This window comes from Cimex lectularius, unplaced genomic scaffold (genome assembly GCF_000648675.2).
Source record: "Cimex lectularius strain Harlan isolate CLEC.00 unplaced genomic scaffold, Clec_2.1 scaffold116, whole genome shotgun sequence".
NCBI lineage: Eukaryota > Metazoa > Arthropoda > Insecta > Hemiptera > Cimicidae > Cimex > Cimex lectularius.
In genome coordinates, this window is record NW_019392765.1 from 379,067 (window position 1) to 397,234 (window position 18,168).

Consider the following 18,168-nt stretch of genomic DNA (forward strand, 5'->3'; position numbering starts at 1 on the left):
ATTTTCTCTGATTGAATTGTACCACATAAATTTGTAAACGTTTAAGAAATGCCATCATTGGAAGGTAAACGGAAATAGAATCTATTAACAATCTCAAAAGACATGAATAGAAATATTTTTTAAACATGAATCTTTCAAGTAAGGCTTTCTATACTTTGGCTTACAGTGTAAATAATCTATATTCGCCTGCTTTTCTCTATTTTTCAATAAGTAAGCATAGGCGCTTTGTACTTATTCCTGTGTAGGGGAAGGTAAGTTTCGAGAAATTAATAAACCAAAGAGTATATTTTTCAACATTGGGTTCAACACAATTCCACCTTTTATATGTACACGACAACAAAATTTTAATTTATCTAACAAGTCAGCTACAACTCTAAATCTGGAATGAGTCTATTAACAAAAGGACTTACCCCAAATGATGCTCGCCATGATTAGCGTCCACAGCATCCTCAGTGCCTTTCTGGTTTCTTGACCGTCAACTTAATCCCTTGGGTCGCAACGTCTGGTCCTCGCTGGCTGAGTCCCTCTTGTTGAGCCAAGGGGGTGAGTCTTCGGTCTTGACTGAGGACAGCCTTCTGAGGTGACTTCCTGGGGTGTCTTGTTTTTGACTTTCGATTCCCAAATTTTTATAGCAGTTTCGCTACCAGAGTAGGGGTGGAAAGGAAAACCAAAAGTCAGGGGAGTTCTTTTGTGGACCGACAAAGAAGGATGACATGCGGTTCATGTGACCCAATTTATGATGTCCGACATCGCTACATATTTTTGGCCTTGTAGCAACCTTTAACATTACATATCGGGGCTTATTAAATTATTGCAGGGCTGTTTCCCTGGTTTGTGAGCAACGTCGCATTGGTCCCATCTATGCTATGACACCTTTTTACCAAACTTAATTATTATAGAGATGTTTCCCAGATTGATGAGGGACGTCATGTTGTTCCCGTCTGGGTGATCACCCCTTCCAATTTACAGCCTTTTTTTTCTATGGTCATCTAAACTTTTTTTTCATACTTAAACAACTAGAATTATTCTCTAACTCCATAACTTTTATTGTGCAAATGTAAAAGTATTTCATCATTTATTTTTACTTGTTACAAGTGAACACGAGAGGAAAATTTTTTTTTTGCACTGGGGTGACCAGACTCGGGCAGAGGCGAGGGTGCCCTCGGCAAGATTGAGCGAGATCTGGAAGAGGCAGAAGATGAAGGAAGCCCAGCCAGGGCTCAGCGGGGACGCTGGCGAGGAGTGGGGTCCGATGGGAGTGAACAAGGAGGCCTCGAGCTGAGACTGGTCGGTGTGGACAAGCGAGGGGAAAAAGTAAAACGTGACAGTGCATTATTTTATTATTTTGGGGACTTTTCTCATCGTCGTGGAGTGGAGGGTTCACGTGTGCAAGGGGAGAACCGTTCTGGAACAACGAGAAAAAGGACGTACACGAGGTTCGAGCTTTTAAGTTATAAGATTGGTTTCTAGTTTTTTTTTTTTAAATTCTGAAGAGACTTATTCTTATTATCTTATTCTTAATACAGAGGACATTAATATTTTATTTTCTTGTTTTTTTATTTATTTTGTTATTTCACCCCGAGGGTTTCAAACAGTGTGGCGCTCGATTATTCCCCTTTTGGAGACGAAGCGGCCACGGAAAAAAAAAAAAATCTCCACTGAGCCCCAGGTACCCGGCGACCGGGTGAATTGCCAACGGTCCGGCGAGGAACCGTAACATCCTCCTCATACAAAGAAAAAATATAATTAAAAATAATTAAATAATAAAAACTATACAACTAACTCATTCCGATGAAGCAAAATATAGTTTTTGTGGCTCTCTCCTGGTTTGCTTCTCTTCATATCTCCATGGATGGCCACAAAATTAGTAAAAGTAATCAGTGGCACTGTCAAATCGTCTCCAGCTATTACCATGGGTACTCCTCAAGGCAGTATACTTGGCCCACTTTTGTTTATAATTTTTGTAAACGTTCTTCCTTGCTTCCTAGAGATGATGACTGCCTTATTACTATGCTGATGATTCCAACTTTATTGTGCATTGCGAACTCCTTTGAGAATGTTCTTGCTTCTATGGTAGAGTTATTTGAGAAGGTGGTTCTCATCACTTCAGTTGGAACTTAATTACACTATATCAAATTGCATACTATTCAGCAAGACAATTAAACGCTACCAAAAAATTATCAACTTGCATTATAAACTACTGTCTTCCTACCATTGATAAAACTAGATGGGGGTGAAACTTGATTGATGACATCACTGCTCTCACAAGGAAACTGTGCTGCAGGATTTTTTTATACCAGGAACTGAAAAAGTTCCCTGAGCACTGCAGCATTTTTTTTTTTTTAATCTCACAACATGGGCGTGAATTGAGCTCTTCGTGTTTTTTCATTGATTAACCAAACATTGAAGGGGGTAGGGCCGACTTCAGGGTTGCTGAGATCCAATTCCGCCCCAGACTGTCCATTGATGAGTCAACTTTCACTGCGGCCACTGCTCCCTTTATGTATCAGAAAAAAGTCCAGAGGCAACAGTGGGAATCAAACCCATGATCACGGGATCTCCTAGGCGTCACAACTTAACCACTCATCCACCAAGATCCACCCCATCCTGATCTCTTAAATAAGGTTTTTCTACTCTAGAAAAGAGCAGTCTGCATCGAACATGTTTTGGAGTTAGGTTATATAAATAACATTTTTCACCCATACGTTTATTCAACAATAATTTTTTGCTCTTGAAAATAGCCAACAAAATAAATTCCATAACTCTTACGTTTACAATTTAGAGGATACACTTTTATTTCTTTGAGTTAATAGTATTTTGATTAATAGAGAACAATAAATATACCACAGAAGCTTATTTAACAGGTAGTTAGTATCATATTGTAGTTAAATGGCATTAAGACAAAGATTATTGTACCGACATTATTTATGTTATATTGTACCATGCATGATAATATTACATTGTTTTCTTTTAAGTATACATGGTTTTTTATAAGTAGTTGTTACAATTATTTTGTTATAATGCAAATTTTCAATTCTCGTTTGATAATTTTTTATACAAACTAGTGAATTTAATTTCATCAAAACTAACACACTTTTTCTATAATTTTAGTTAATTATTGCAACATCTCAATTTTCGTTTCCTTTTATTACACAACCTTATACATTATCAAACAGCTTTTATGATTTTAATTAATAAATCTTTATGTTAACCTTATTAAAAATGAACAATTATTGCTGTCATTGCACAGTTACATAGTAAAGTACATAGTAACGCAAAAAACCCAAAAAATAAACATACCAATTTGACCCAAATTTATTTTATCCTTTTAATGCCTACCAGAAAATTTTGATTTTTCTCGTTGTGTCCCATTCCAAAGAGTTTAGAGTTAATAGAACCGACTTTGTCATAGTAGAAAAATAAACTTTAGAACTCGAAAATAATTGAAGTTTCTTCTTAATTTGTCAGCTAAATATACAATAGAACAACAATTTCTATATATTATTTTATGGTATTTTTTTAAGTTTGTCTTTTTTTTCAGTGTTTCACTAGTATGTATCTAAAATATTTTGTTTTTCAAAGAGTGCCCGAATCACAATGCCTACAATTTTTGAATTTTCATTTTAACACTAAAAAAAAATGGAATGGAGACTAAAGACTGACTTATCACAGAGGAATGTGAAATAAAAATAATAATAATAATAAAAATACAACATTAACAATAAATAGAGAAAACAAAAAACTACCCATTCTTCTATTTAGATTTAAATCCTACAATACACCTGTTGATAAGTATAGCGTTCTTTAGTGTATGTTCAAAAGACTTCCTTGAAATGTCAGTTGTTCCCAAGTAGTTAGCAATAAAATTCTCGTTTACTTTATTATAATTTTTTTTACAAACAAATAAATAAATTCAGCACAAACATAACATAGAAACATTTAAAAAAAATATATACGGAAGAAATCTTACCACAGTTTCAAAATTATAGACTCTTGCTGTTAAGAGTTCTCTAAGTACATTTATTTAAATACATAATATACACTATATACACACAGTACACTGACTTCAAGTACACACACATGCATACGCCCACACACACTGCTAATTTTCTACTCTCTCATACCCACACAAAAAGGCAAAACGTGCAAAATTACTTTGTCTTCTATAACATAGTTTACTAATTTACTTTTTGGCTCATATTTATATATAATTTCTATATAACGTACACATCAATTGTTTAAAAAAATCTGCGGAATTTATTGAGATAAATTCATAAATAAGCTAGTTAAGTTTGTCAAAAACACTTCATAAATGCACTTTTTTTTTTTTCATTTCGTAATTGTAAAAATTTAAATATACACGCTTAATTTAATTAATAACATCATTAAATAACAATAGATATCAAATTTAAGATATTTAGGAATATTTCAATAGATAAAAATTATATTTCGCACTAGGGTGGTCACTCAGATGAATTGTTACATTTCCTTTGGTATTCAAACAGACAATAAAAATTTTTCGATACATTGAACAATGAGCAATTAATTTGTTTAGTTACGTAACTTTCATTTTGTCATACTCAGGAATTTTTATTGCTGACATACTAAAATATTAAAAAAATAAATAAATAGTTATTTTCAGGAAAATTTTATTTCTTTATATTGTCATTAAAGAGAGAAAAACTCTTGGGCACATATTTTGACTAAGTGCTACATGGTAAGTTATAGCACACCCGTTTTAGTTCATAGAATTAATGATAAAAACTTTATTTGCTTGGACATTTTTTTTTTTTTTTTAATGACTCCTGAAAGAACAAAGCGTCCAAAAGAAAAGGCTAAAATTGTAACAGAAATCAGGAAGCTTTATAATGAAATTTGACTCTTGCATATGGAGTCATACAAAATTCTGTATGATGCTGTACTTCCTGTACTTAAGAGTCCCTACACTGAAGGGGTTCTCGATCGAGTATCCTTCCAATGCTTGAAGCATTGTTTCGATTCATCGCATTCATCGATTTGTAAATTTACAAATGCAAAGTATTTCCGTAAGCCTATTATTGTTTTATTACTGTAAAATCTCAATAATATCAATTAAATTGAGTTTGAGCAATCTGACGAATTTATCCGATTTCATAATTGACGAATACTTGACGCACAGAGTGAAATTTATGCCAAAAGATCAAGCTCGAGTTTTAAAAATAACTTTACCCTTATTATTATCTGAATTTCTTATGATATAAGAAGACTTTTTTTCAATTTGGTTAAAATGCATTTCATGACAAATGCAACTTTCTGTTTAAAATATTTCCATGCAACAACAATGTACACTGTAAATGTACAAATAATGCTGATCGCTGATGATTATTTTTTTGCCTCATTTCCACTTTAATAATATTAAATAAAATAGTGACCACCCTGTTTTCACAATTTGCTTATAAGATATGTAACCCACCAGTGATTTTTCAAATCCACAATTATTTAAACAATTGCTGCGTATAATTAAGTTTTTTTTAAACCTTAAACCTATTTTTTGCATAATAAATTTTATTAAGACACATTAAATCTCTTTCAATTTATAACAATATTTATTATACAGCCCCAAATAAATGGGAATAACAATTGATAGCTACAACGTTACTGAACATGAATGGCTACATGCTTATGGAAAGATCTACACACTTTTAATCTTTTTTTTAAATTACTGAGTGCTAATCATTTATAATTCGCTGTTGTCAAATTAAAACGCTTAAGAGCATATCCGGTTTTATTCTTATTCATTTTTTCTGACACGCGCCAGTTTTGTAAACCTTTCTCACACTGATGTTTTAGGCCTTTGATTTAAAATTACTAACGATTCAAAAAATTTAAGGTAATAAAAGAAACATATTTATATCTTTTTTTTTCATTTTTCTTCTTTTTACTTTTTTTTGTAAATCTGATTTTAATGATGATGGTGAATGAAAGAACATTTATTGTGACAAGTGTACAAAACGACAAGGAGGGATTCCATGTTAATGCAAGACTACTGGTAGGTTAATTTCCTAGGAAAGGTTTGTTCATATTGGGCTCTGTCAATACTATAATTCCTGAGAAAGTGAAAGAAAAAGAAAATATAATTTCAAACTTTCGCTCTTCTGCATTGGGCGTTCATTAAACAACCAAACAATTAACAAATTGAGATTTACCTTTTATGACTTTTTTTCCCCAATAATGTAAAGAAATAAAAATTGAATTTGTTAAAGAACAGTTTGAACAGTTTGATGAACACCCGTGCTACATGGATATGGGGATGCTCACCTAAATCAAACCGAGCTGACCTGCATCGTCCTCCCGTCCACTTCGTGAGGTGTCGACCCATTGTTTGATGGCTTCGTCTCTACTTCAGTCGTGAGGAGGGCGGTTTCGACGTCCGGTTCAGTATGGTCGCTGCTCTCCCAAGCGTCGCCGCCGTTCACCGTTCGCAGCTTCCCTTTGCTCAGCCGTTCTCGGGTCTTCTTTCCGAAGTTGACGGCCATTTTCGGTAGACTACGGCGTGTGGGGCCGCTGCCAATGTCGCCACCTCCGTCCTCCTTCTCCTCGCTGATCGATCCCAAGCCTTCTCCCTCGCCTCGGTTGATTTGTATGGGAATGTCATCTGCAAAAAAATATCTGAATTCAATTCAATTTAACTAAATGTTAATAAAAGGACAATCAATAAAATTGAAACAAATAAATGGTAAGAAATAAATAAAAATAGGATTGATGGTAAAAATAAATAAATAAATAATTTTCCCTCAAATTTCACTTACTCAACTAATGTTAATATAAACCACAACTGGGCCATGTGGTTTTGTGTGCAGCTGGGCCAAACATTTTTAATTTTTTCGAACTAATATGGAGTTCAGTCAACAGATAACAAGTAAGATACGCTTAATACATTACAAAATAAAATAAATAAGTAAATTAAAAATACTGTTAAAAAAAGAATTAAAGCACTTTGTAATGTTCAGTATAGTCTAAATGTAATTAAAACCTACGTCCATCGCAAAATTATTACTTATTAGATGTTAAGGTTCCTAACAAAGTTTTATATCCAGGCTCCTTATTTAAAAAAAAAACCGTAACTTACAACTTACTCATAGTCTGTTTTTAACCCTGTCTTCTTTTTTTTTCTAGGCGGTTCATCTGGAAGGAATGTTAGGATAAAGGGGAAGGTCAAAACCCGTGTATAGCTATGGGAAGAGCGAATCAAAAGAAAACGGGGCCCAGACCTACCTGGCAGTTTCTTCGTCCGGAACGAGGCGTTGGTTATCATCGATTTAGAGATTACGGCCGATGTCGTCACTGCTGGCGATATGGCAAGACTGATACCCATCGGGTTTTCCGTTATTTGACCTAAAGCACAAAAAAGTCGGTTAGCCATTAAAACTTAAGTTTTTACTATATTGGCAACAAACCAGTGTAAGTGGCACGGCTGTTTTTGATGGCATTTGAAACTAACATAACATCGGTATAACTCTGATAGCAAGCCCTCTGGTGGACCTCTTCTACTGCTTGCAGAGCCAACACACTATCACCATTAAAACTTTAAATAAAATAAATTAAATTATTGTTAAATGAGAAAATCCCTGAAAGCCCCAATAATTACATTGAATAATATAAACTGTGAAGAATCTCAAGAAGAAATTTTCCGGTAACTGGTATCCTTGGTAGAACCCTTGGCACATCACTGCTATATGAGACCCTCTTGCCAGGTTTATTAAATCCTTGTGTCACTAATCTAAAAACAAATGTGTAATAAACTAGAATTTTAGTTTTTTTTAATTCAAAATCAAAAATGTATATAAATGAGTTACTTCGATGAAACTTTGCAGAGCTGGTCTAGAGAAGATTTCTGAAGGCAGCTTATGTGCTGGTTGTAAATAAAAAGTAGGGCAGTCATGACAGACAACCGGTTCTGCGGGATTATCCGTTCCAACTGCGGTAGCGGACCCCACTTGACCAGTTTGGTATTGCACAGTTCGAGACGCCGCAACGCACTTTCCGTCAGAGACGCCGGCGCTAGGCTCATGGGCTACGGAAACGAGCGTCAGAACATGACGGTTGAGCATTAACGCCATGGCATACCTCATGATAAACAGATGCTTGCGCTAGGGATGGAAGACGAAAAGATATGACTTGGGCTTCTCCATAATCGTTGACTGATTCAGAGTTGTAGAGACCGATAAGAAGCGCTTCGATTCCAAGGCAGCTCTTTTTCTCCCCATGGGCTACGGCGTTTAAGTAAACGTAAATAAGTGTAGGTAGAAAACCAAGGGTGAACCTCTTGAGCTCAATCTCCTTCGAGCGGTACAAGGAGAACAGTGTGGAGCACACCTTGTCAACGAGCTGAAAAATAATAATAATCGTAATATCTTTATTAATGGCTTTCGCCAAAACAAGAAAATACAGATTATGTAATAAATAACAATAATTTTTTCTTAAAATTATTAAATAAATTGACAAATAAATGTATATAATATTGATTCAGGAGCCTAGATGCTCTTACGATTTGGATTTATAAAATGGTATAAAAATAGATCAACATTTCTGGTATATTTTTGACGAACATTTAACAATATTCTTTTTAACAAATCAGGGCTATCTATAAATATCTCTTTTTTTTTAGAGAGAGAGTCAACTGACAATTCAGCTCTCTGTGCAACATAATTACATCTTCAACTTTTATAAATGATCTACATGCTAAGTATTTTAATATCCTATTCTGAATTTTGTCCATTTTAGTTATATATTTTAAATAAGAAGATGGCCAGATTGGTGAATTGAATTCAAGGATAAATCTAACAAAAGAACATTTTTGTACAACTGATGTTACTGAGTTCCCTAGCATTTCTTTTAATGAAGTCGAATGTATTTTAAGGGTTTGTTCATAATCATGGCAATATGTTCATGAAAAGTTAGTGATGAATCAAACAATATTCCTACGTCCTTGATAGATTTAGTTATCTCGAGTTCAGACTTGTTAATTTTGTAGTTGTAGATAAGTTTTAATTTTTTTAAAAGCGCATAAATTTTCATTTATCTATATTTAAAAACATTCCGCTAGAAGCATGCCAACTGATTAGATTATTTAAGTCTTGTTTAGATCATCTTAGTTTGATGTTGATTTGACGATTTTATACATCTTTAAAACATTAGCAAATGGTTTTATTTACAGGTCATTTCTATATTTATATATATTTACTTATCATTCTTGTCTGCCTTTCCTCATTCAAGAACCAACAAAAATCAGCGAGGATGGGCAGACAATTTTTTTTTTTTTTTTAATGGATACCAGAAACTGGAGGAGTTCCCCTGAGCACTGCAGCTGTATACTACAGCTTGTACTTTATTCCTGGCTTACATTTTTGGGGGCTCCAGTGTGCCGGTATTCTTTCATCAAAGAAACTCATTTTTGAAGGGGGTTGGGACCAAATTCACGGTTGCTGAGATTCAATCCCACCCCAGACCTTCCATTGATGAGCACCGAGGAAATTTATTTTGTTTTGTTTTATTTTTTTAATTGTGGCCACCTTAGGTCCAGGGAAGACAGTGGGAATCTAACCCACGACTGCAGGATCTACTAATCGAGAGTCTCATGCCTTAACCATTCGGCTACCTTGGTCCCCCCTAAGGTTACAACTTTTTTTGAAATTGTTTTATTTATTTATTTTTTTTTTTTTTTTACAATGGTTCGCAACAGTAGAGGTCATATAAACCAGGGTACCAGTGTTTTTGAAACCCCCCCCCCAAAAAAAAAGTATGTCGGGTTCGAATGCAAGGCTGCTGGATTCGAACCCGGGACCTTTACCTTACAGCGATGAACGCCATTGTCAATGCCTAAATCGTTGCGGCTACCAACTATTTGTTTTAGACAAAACAACATTTAAGGATACTATTTTTATAAGGATTTTTAATAAAATAGTCAGCCAGAAAAGAATGTTACCTTTCATTTCCAAACTTTCTAGTTTATAAAATAACGAACTATCAAATTAATTTATTGAAACCAATCATCTTAACTTTTGAAAACTTATTTACAAATTTTAAACTGATACAATAAGATATATAAGTAATAATATTTTAAAACCTACACAAAAAGTTCAAATGTGCATTTTAAGATTAAAATGTTAAGATCTGTAATTTTAAAATACACAATGCTATTATTGTTAGAAATATCTTATATACAAGATGTTACTATTCTATGAATCATTCAATATTTATCCAATCTGTTATGGAATTGGAAAAATTGAACCTTTTTATCAAAATTTATGTCAAATTTCTCACATTCAACACAATTTACATTGGAAAAGTTTAATGATCTACTATTTTGAAATGTATTAAAATCAATCTTTTGATAATTATTTACATTAATGCCTTCCTGTTTTTGTTTTTTAACATCAGGACTTTTTTTTTAAACTTTATCATACACGTGCCCAGAACCATATTGAATTATAGATAGCAATGATTTTATCTAGTTCCAACTGTTTTTTTTTTTTTTCCCCCTATCGTACCAAGTATGGTTTAAACTCGAAATATTTCATTGGTCAAAATACACTCAAAGACAAAAACCGGACACTTGTATTTATTTCAAACCATATGTATATTTATCATTATATTAATCAACATACATATTTTAATGTAAACCAAATTAAATGGTCTGCAATTCATGAGTTTTAATCAAAATTATTTATTAACTAATTATGATGGTTTGAAAGAAAATTCACCAAAATAAAAAATCATCTAATAATAGATTAATTTATTTATTTTACTATATTACCTCCTAATCAGAACAGTCATGTTACAATATTTAAAACTAGGAAATACAAACAGTTTTCAGAGTAACAAAATCAACCAACTAATTATAATCATGAGAACAAACATTTACGTATTTCATTTTGAATATATTAAAAGCGGATCTAAATATATTCAAATTATGCACGTCACAGATTTCATTAAAGGCCTTTTGAAGGTAAGTCTTTGTACCAAATTTCCCGTAATTAGTTCTATTCAACTGGGTGTAAAACCGTGTTACTGATGACAAATATGAGTAGGGGCATGGAGATTCATCTGACTGAGTAGTGGACAGGAGTAATGTCGAGATTACTCAACCTTACGGACCATTTGGAGTTCATTACCTATCAAGGGATTCAAATGAGTTCCCATAGTGGTGTAAGACCATAAAGCGATTGACTCTAGCTATCATAAATTGTGGTCGATCCTCTATTGAGATTTCCAGTGGCCCTAAACCGCTGTAGACCATTGTGGATGGTAGAGAGCAGCACACCCACGACTTGGGTTACGTAACGGGCACTATGTTTGTCAGCCACAGCATCTACCCATCATGCTTTTAAGAGAAAAAAAAAATTAATTTTACTCAAATTTATTGTTTCATCAAAGAAAACAATTTAAAAAACCAATTAACCCATTCAACAAGTTGTCTCTGGAATTGATGAAATTGAACTGATTTTGTTTATTTTTAATCGAAAAAGTGTAAAATGTTAGTAACACTATAAAGGTGAACAATAAGTTATTTTGTTGTGTTTATGTTTTAAGTCAACTATTAATTTTTATGCATACATTACAAAATCACGATTTCAAAAGTCAAAAATGATTTCTAAAAGAAAATTAACTCTGGAAATCTGATAATCTTATACAAAATTACATCTCAATAAACAGTATTGTTTTGATTTAGCTGCGACAAAATTATAGACACACATTTTGTTTACGTTTATTTTATAACTCCGAAGGTTTATTCAGTATTCACTGTACCATGCCTTAGTAAAGTGATTACTGTGAGTTCATTTGTAGCAATTCAAAGTTATTTTAAAATGCCCAAAGGAAGAAGATTTTCTGATGAGGAGCGCCGGTCGATTCACTTGCTATGAGCTGCCGAGATATCACCCGACGCATAAAACCAAGTTTTTCACGGTATTGAAGATAATACGACTAGGTGAAGACTATGGAAGAGGGCATAGCTCTGGAAGACCTCCTTCCTTGACCAGAAGAGACAATCGCACATCCTGCGCTTGCTTCAAACAGCTTTTCGAATGCAAAAGCCATCGCAGAGAAGGCAGGTGCTGATGTTTCTGTTCGAAATGTTCAGAGATTCCTTAAAAAAACTGAAAACATAGTCTGAAGAAAACTGAAACGCAAACCAGCTCTGAAACCCCACCACAAACTAGCCCATGTCAAATTTACTGAAAACCACATTTTGAAATACGAAGATTATTGGCGAAAAGTTATTTTTTCTGACAAAAAAATTCAATTTGGATGGCCCAGACGGATACGCATACTACTTTCATGATCTAACTAAAGAAGAAAAAATTTTGTCACGGCGCCAAATGGGTGGTGGATCTTTGATGATTTGAGGGGTGTATTCGGTGTAATAAAAAAGGGAATCTTTGTTTTCTTCCAAAAAAAGTCAATTCGGAATATTACAAGAAATTACTGGACGATGAAAAAACTAGTTTCAGCGATTTATGCAAAGGGACACCAATATTCCAGCAGGACAACGCACCCATACACAATGCAAAAATCGTTAAATAATGGTTTTCACAGAACAGCATTGAAAAACTTGAATGGCCTGCACTCTCACCAGACTTGAACATTATAGAAAATGTATGGGGAAAATTATCGAGGATGGTATATCAAGACTGTAAGCAGTACAACTCTGTCGACGAACTTAAAACAGCTGTCACCACTGCCTGGAATAATTTGCCTCAAGATTTTATTCAAAATTTGTACAAAAGCATTCCAGAACTGGAAATAATAAAACTGAGTGGTAATGCCACAAAATATTATAAACTTGTTTAAATTGATTTTATCCCATGTGTCTATAATTTTGTCGCATACAAAATCATTTAATTTTAGTATTTTAATAATTTTTTTCCTCTTATTTACTGAAAAATTAAAGTTTAATGAAGAAAAATATTTATTTCATGTGTTTTGAATAAATATTTGTAGTACAAAACCATTACATTAAAAAATCATAACAATTAGGAGTGTGTCTATAATTTTGTCACTCGGTTAAAGTTATTATGGAAAATAAACAAATAAATATGTGTCCGGTTTTTTCTCTTTGAGTGCATTTTAAAAATCTGAACTAAATGCGATGCAAAATAGTATATAAACTACAAATTAACATTTGACATAACATAACATTTGATTAATAATATAAAAAAGCATTTTTACATTAATACAATAGAAATTTAAAAAAATTGTTTCCTTATCTTGACAAGGATTGAATTGAAAGATTTTCAAGAATTAAAAAATAATCAGACAATACCGAAGTTCTTTGCTTTCTGTCAAATTAAGTTTACAATCAATTTAATATTATCAAAAACATTTAAGATTAGATAATAGAAGTTAGCAATTTCATTAGGATTTTATAGAAAAATTTAAACTCCAAGCTGTAAAATATGTTTTAGATTTATTGGTGTGAACTTTTGGTAAATTAATACATGTTTAGCAGACATAATTGACCATATTAATTATTTTAATTAATTATACTTTTTATCTAAGGCCTTGGTTGAGATGAAAAAGTTTGTGTCACGAGCTGGATTCGAACCTACAACCTTCGGCTCATACACCACTGCCACTTGAGCTATCGCAACTTCGATCTAATCGGACACCAACTCGTCATCTCAACCTACAACCTTTTGAATTTTCCCTCTTTTTGCCATATTTTCAAGTGTTGCGTGATCAGCATTCGATCCTCAGCAACTAAAAAGTGGCCAAATAATTTACACAAAGTGTATCTATCCCACCTTCATCATTTATACAACTTTTATGTATTCTATAACATTTTTAGTACATTTTTTTTTTAGTATGTATAACCAATGTATGTCAGGGCTATAGATTGGTATCTTGCAAGGTTTCGTGTAAAACAAGTGTCGTAAAATAGCATGAGTGCAACTATACTCCAAGTTTTAAAGATATTTGATTTTGACAAATATTTCAGTACGCAGTTTTACAAATGCAATAGGTACAGTAAAGTTAGCATTGAATAAAGATTAAGGAGACAACTTTGGCGAGGAATACCAAAGAAATAAATAGAGAATATACAATAATGGTTCTACAATCAACGCTATTCAAATTTCATCATAAAACTTGCTATCAGCATTTCTACATTGCAGTAAAAAATACCAGTTAGGCTTAAAAAATGATTTTGAGAAATATTTAGATATACATATTGATAGAAATAAGTAATAACATCATTGTGGAAGTAGTCAAATGAAATAATTTTAATTTTAAGTCTTCACATAGCTTTCAGAACTTTATTGTACCTTCTTCAGGGCTTGATTTTTAGTCAGACGTAAATGAACTTAAATTCTTTTTTTCAATTAATTAATTTTTAATTAAGGTTTTTGTTGAGATAAAAAAGCCACAAAGCGGGATTCGAATCCTCGTATTTAGCTGAAGGTCGTGGGTTCGAATCCCGCTTGTAACACTGGCTTTTTTTTATCTCAACCAAAACCTTAATTAAAAATTAAATAATTGAAAAGAATTTATTTGGTCAAGCGGACCACGAAACCGAATAAATTAAATTCTTTTGTTGTGATGTTAACATTGAAAACTTATTCACTTTTTCTTCACCTTTTCAACTATGAAATGACTAGACTAGTTTTATGTATTACAGGCAGTAAAAATAAAAATACAAATAAAACCAACAATGACTACCTAGTCAATTCATAGTTGAAAAGGTGAAGAAAAAAGTGAATAGGTTTAGTGTTAACATGAAAACAAAAGAATTTAAATTTATATACTTCTGACTAAAAATCAAGCACTAAAGAAGGCACAATAAAGTTCCGAAACCTAGGCGAAGATTAAAAATTAAAAATAGTTTATATGACCTCATCCCGATAACAACCAAGAGAATATTATCTGTATAAGTTGGTCAATAAATCTGCAAAACATCATTGCGGAATAATCACCAAAGTATTATGGGTTTATTGTGGCACATTGTAGTACAGTAGCAATTTGTTGAAGGTTTATACGGTTTTGTTTTTTAATGTATTTTAATATCCTTTATACATACATAATTCTGGAAGTGAGATTAGTCAGAAATGAAGTTTTGGTAGGTAGCCATAAAAAGGCAGTCCAAGTCCATAAGAAGCGAACCACGATGGCTCAAGTGGTTAGAGCAGCAGCGTATTGAGCTGAAGGTCGTGGGTTTGAATCCCGCTCGGGACATTAATTTTTCATTTCAACCAAAAACCTTACATTAAAAAAATAATTAATTGGAATCATTAATATGGTTAATTATGACCACTAAACAAATATGGATTATCTTTAAAACTTGGAATACAGCTACACACATGCAATTTTCTGGCACTTGTTCTCGAACCCTTGTAAGATATCAATTTATAGCCCTGATGTTAACCCTGATGATAAAACTTGTTATCAACATTTCAACAACGTACTAAAAATTACCAGTTAAGGCTTAAAAAATGATTTTGACAAATATTTAGATATGAGATTGACACAAATGGAATTAGGAAGAACATCATTCTAGAATAATCATTGTATGCAGTTCATTGTGAAGTATGATGGGTTTATTATTACGTATGGTAGCAATTTATTGAATGTGTGGTGATTAGTGACCGTTAATCGATATTTATTTAGAAATCGTGAGATGTGGTCTGGTGTGATGTAGGTTTCAGAAAAACATTTTCTTTATCGTTTTTATATCCTTTCACCTCAAAGAAGCCGACGCCTTATACAAAAATGTCTTTTCTATACCGACATCCTTTCCCACCCCTTCAAAATCCAACATATATAAACACAAAATAGCAAAATCTCACTGGCACTCTCAACACGACACGCAAGAATGACACAATTACACAGAAGACAAACACTTTGAATATATAAAATATATTTTGCATTGTATAAATTCACTTTTTCACATCCACAATGTAATTGTAATATGGAAACAATGTTTGTAAATCCCAGGCCCTGAAGTTGATCTCAATAAAGATCGAAACGTTGGCACGATAAAGAATATGTTTTTCTGAAACCCACATCACACCAGACCGCATCTCACGATTTCTAAATAAATTTGTTGAATGTTTATACGGTTTTGTTTTTGAATGTATTTAAATATCCTTTATTATTATAAAAATTCTGGAATTGACAATAGTCAGAGATGAAGTTTTTGGTAGGTAGCCATAAAAAGGCATCAGCCTATAGCTAGTGACATTCAAGTAAAGCGTGTAGTACGGTCCTGAAGCTAGTTATGCAACAGCATGGATTTATGCAAGACTGAAATATTGGGATGGGCGAAGTGACCCTGTCTGGGAATCGATCGAGAAGAGGGACTGTGAAGGACGATTGACCCAGTCCTAGGTTTCAGACGTATATGAAATAATCATAAAATGCCGGGTACTCACATCATTGTATTTCTGCCTGTCGTCGAGGACGGTCAAAATCGCGTTGATGACTTCGGAATTGTGGTGAACCGTGCTCGCGAAGGAGTGAATCTCGTCCGGAGTGAGAGCCGCACAATCCGCCAGCCACTCTTTGATCGTCTGCTCAGTCATATCACGTCGCCGTGTTCCCGAGCGCCACGCAGTCGAATGTCAACATGGTGCAGGAGAAAAGAGGGAAAACCGGCGCTCAGGAGATTCCTTCTTCGCCGTCGGCCGTCGGCTCTAACCTAAAAGGCCGAGACGAAAAGCCGCAGTCATCGCCCGCTTTCCAAGCCTTCCCCACTTTCTTCCCCGGCCTCGATTTCCAATTCCGCCTCGCCGCTTATTTTTCGTTTTTTCCCCCTATTCGACGATTCCGACTCTGAGTGAGATTAATTTCAAAAGAGCCATCAGCGGGCTCGCGCCGTCTAATTACGTAAACATGACCGGTTTCGGTCGAAAAGCTGACGCTCGTGACGTACGGGCTCGACTTTATTTTTTCAAATCTCGAACAAACCCGATTTCGCCTGACGGCGTGAAATGCGATTTTTGACTCTCGGCGTCTCTTTTGACCTGAGACGGAAATAAAAATAAAAATGATAGCTCAAAAATCACAGTTGAACTGAGTGACAGCTGTCGCCCCCTCTTCTTATCCTTATCACGACAACGGGCCGCCTCCCGCTCGTTCCGCCCCCTCTTCAAAAACATACTCCATCACACAACAAATCATACTTTTTGTTGATTTTAAAAGCGCTTTGACTATCTGTAGACATATTTAAACTATATAAGTCATTCCGTGAAACATTCAATAACGTTTACTGACATACCTGGTTCTTGCATTCTCCTCCTGTCAGATGCGTTTTGCAGCCATCATCAGGTTTGTATGTTATGATTTTATGGAGTTTATACTTCCTACTATGCTAATACTTTTATTTAATAAGTGTACAGCATAAGACAGATATGTATGTCCAATGTTCCTGCGAATATCGCAATGTCAGTCTTTTTTGAAAAGTTGACAGTTTTTTGTTTTCACTACCCGTTTTCAGGCTTAAAGCACATCATCAGTTGAAGGATTTACAATCACGTCTCTTGGCATGAATTGTAATGTAAAACTACTATAATTACCTTTACAATTCATCTCGAGAGAAGTGATTGTAAATCTTTCAACCTGATGATGAGCTTTAAGCTTGAAATAATTAATTAATATTAACATTGCGGATTAATAGAAATGATAAAGGTGAGGTGAGTATGGTATTTAATCTATTTTGAAAAGTTGGATCTTACAGTTTGTTTTCAATGATCTGGATAAATTCTTAATTAATTATTTCAAGCTTAAACCTCATCATTAGGTTGAAGGATTTTCATGTCAATTCATGTTGAGAGAGGTAGTTGTAAATCTTTCAACCTGATGATGAGCTTTCAGCTTGAAATAATTAATTAATTAATATTAACATTGCGGATTAATAGAAATGATAAAGGTGAGGTGAGTATGGTATTTAATCTCTTTTGAAAAGTTGGATTTTACAGTTTGTTTTCAATGATCTGGATAAATTATTAATTATTTCAAGCTTAAAGCTCATCATTAGGTTGAAGGATTTACAAATATGTCTCTCGAGATGAATTGCAAAAGTACTTACTTAATTACTCTTACAATTCATGTTGAGAGAGGTGGTTGTAAATCGTTCAATATGATGGTGAGGTTTAAGCTTGAAATCAGGATAGTTAAAGACAAAAACTGTAAAAT

At 33.6% G+C, this 18,168-nt stretch overlaps 1 protein-coding gene and 1 long non-coding RNA gene across 5 annotated transcripts; one reads left to right on the top strand and one right to left on the bottom strand.

Moving 5' to 3' along the window:
• Positions 1-7,564, top strand: LOC106663637. Of its 2 annotated transcripts, none has more exons than XR_001340068.2 (3): positions 1-64; positions 1,096-1,436; positions 7,156-7,564. It is a non-coding gene; the product is annotated as an uncharacterized LOC106663637 (long non-coding RNA). The 2 variants fall into 2 exon arrangements; XR_001340069.2 differs by having other exon boundaries at positions 40-138.
• Positions 4,778-17,221, bottom strand: LOC106663635 (protein FAM126B). 3 transcript variants are annotated; one of them, XR_001340067.2, is made up of 9 exons: positions 16,407-17,221; positions 8,107-8,367; positions 7,836-8,053; positions 7,628-7,759; positions 7,437-7,564; positions 7,255-7,374; positions 7,116-7,164; positions 6,298-6,634; positions 4,778-6,086 (listed from the first exon to the last, which is right to left on the bottom strand). XR_001340067.2 is itself a non-coding variant. In XM_014388616.2 (8 exons), the coding sequence occupies exons 1-7, from the start codon at positions 16,554-16,556 to the stop codon at positions 6,303-6,305; spliced, it is 1,326 nt and encodes a 441-aa protein (XP_014244102.1). In that variant the 5' UTR covers positions 16,557-17,208; the 3' UTR covers positions 4,778-6,086; positions 6,298-6,302. The 3 variants fall into 3 exon arrangements, 2 of the variants coding, with proteins under 2 accessions (XP_014244102.1, XP_024083275.1); XM_014388616.2 differs by lacking the exon at positions 7,116-7,164 and having other exon boundaries at positions 7,437-7,549; positions 16,407-17,208; XM_024227507.1 differs by lacking the exon at positions 7,116-7,164 and having other exon boundaries at positions 16,407-17,203.
• Between the last annotated feature and the right edge of the window lie 947 nt (positions 17,222-18,168).

Coding starts and splice junctions, on each gene's coding strand:
- LOC106663635 (XM_024227507.1), bottom strand. CDS start 16,556: ATGACTGAGCAGACGATCAAAGAGTGGCTGGCGGATTGTGCGGCTCTC. Junction 7,565..7,627: donor CACAGTTTATATTATTCAAT/GTAATTATTGGG, acceptor TTTTATTTAAAG/TTTTAATGGTGATAGTGTGT. Junction 6,635..7,254: donor CCGGACGAAGAAACTGCCAG/GTAGGTCTGGGC, acceptor ATTTTTTTGCAG/ATGACATTCCCATACAAATC.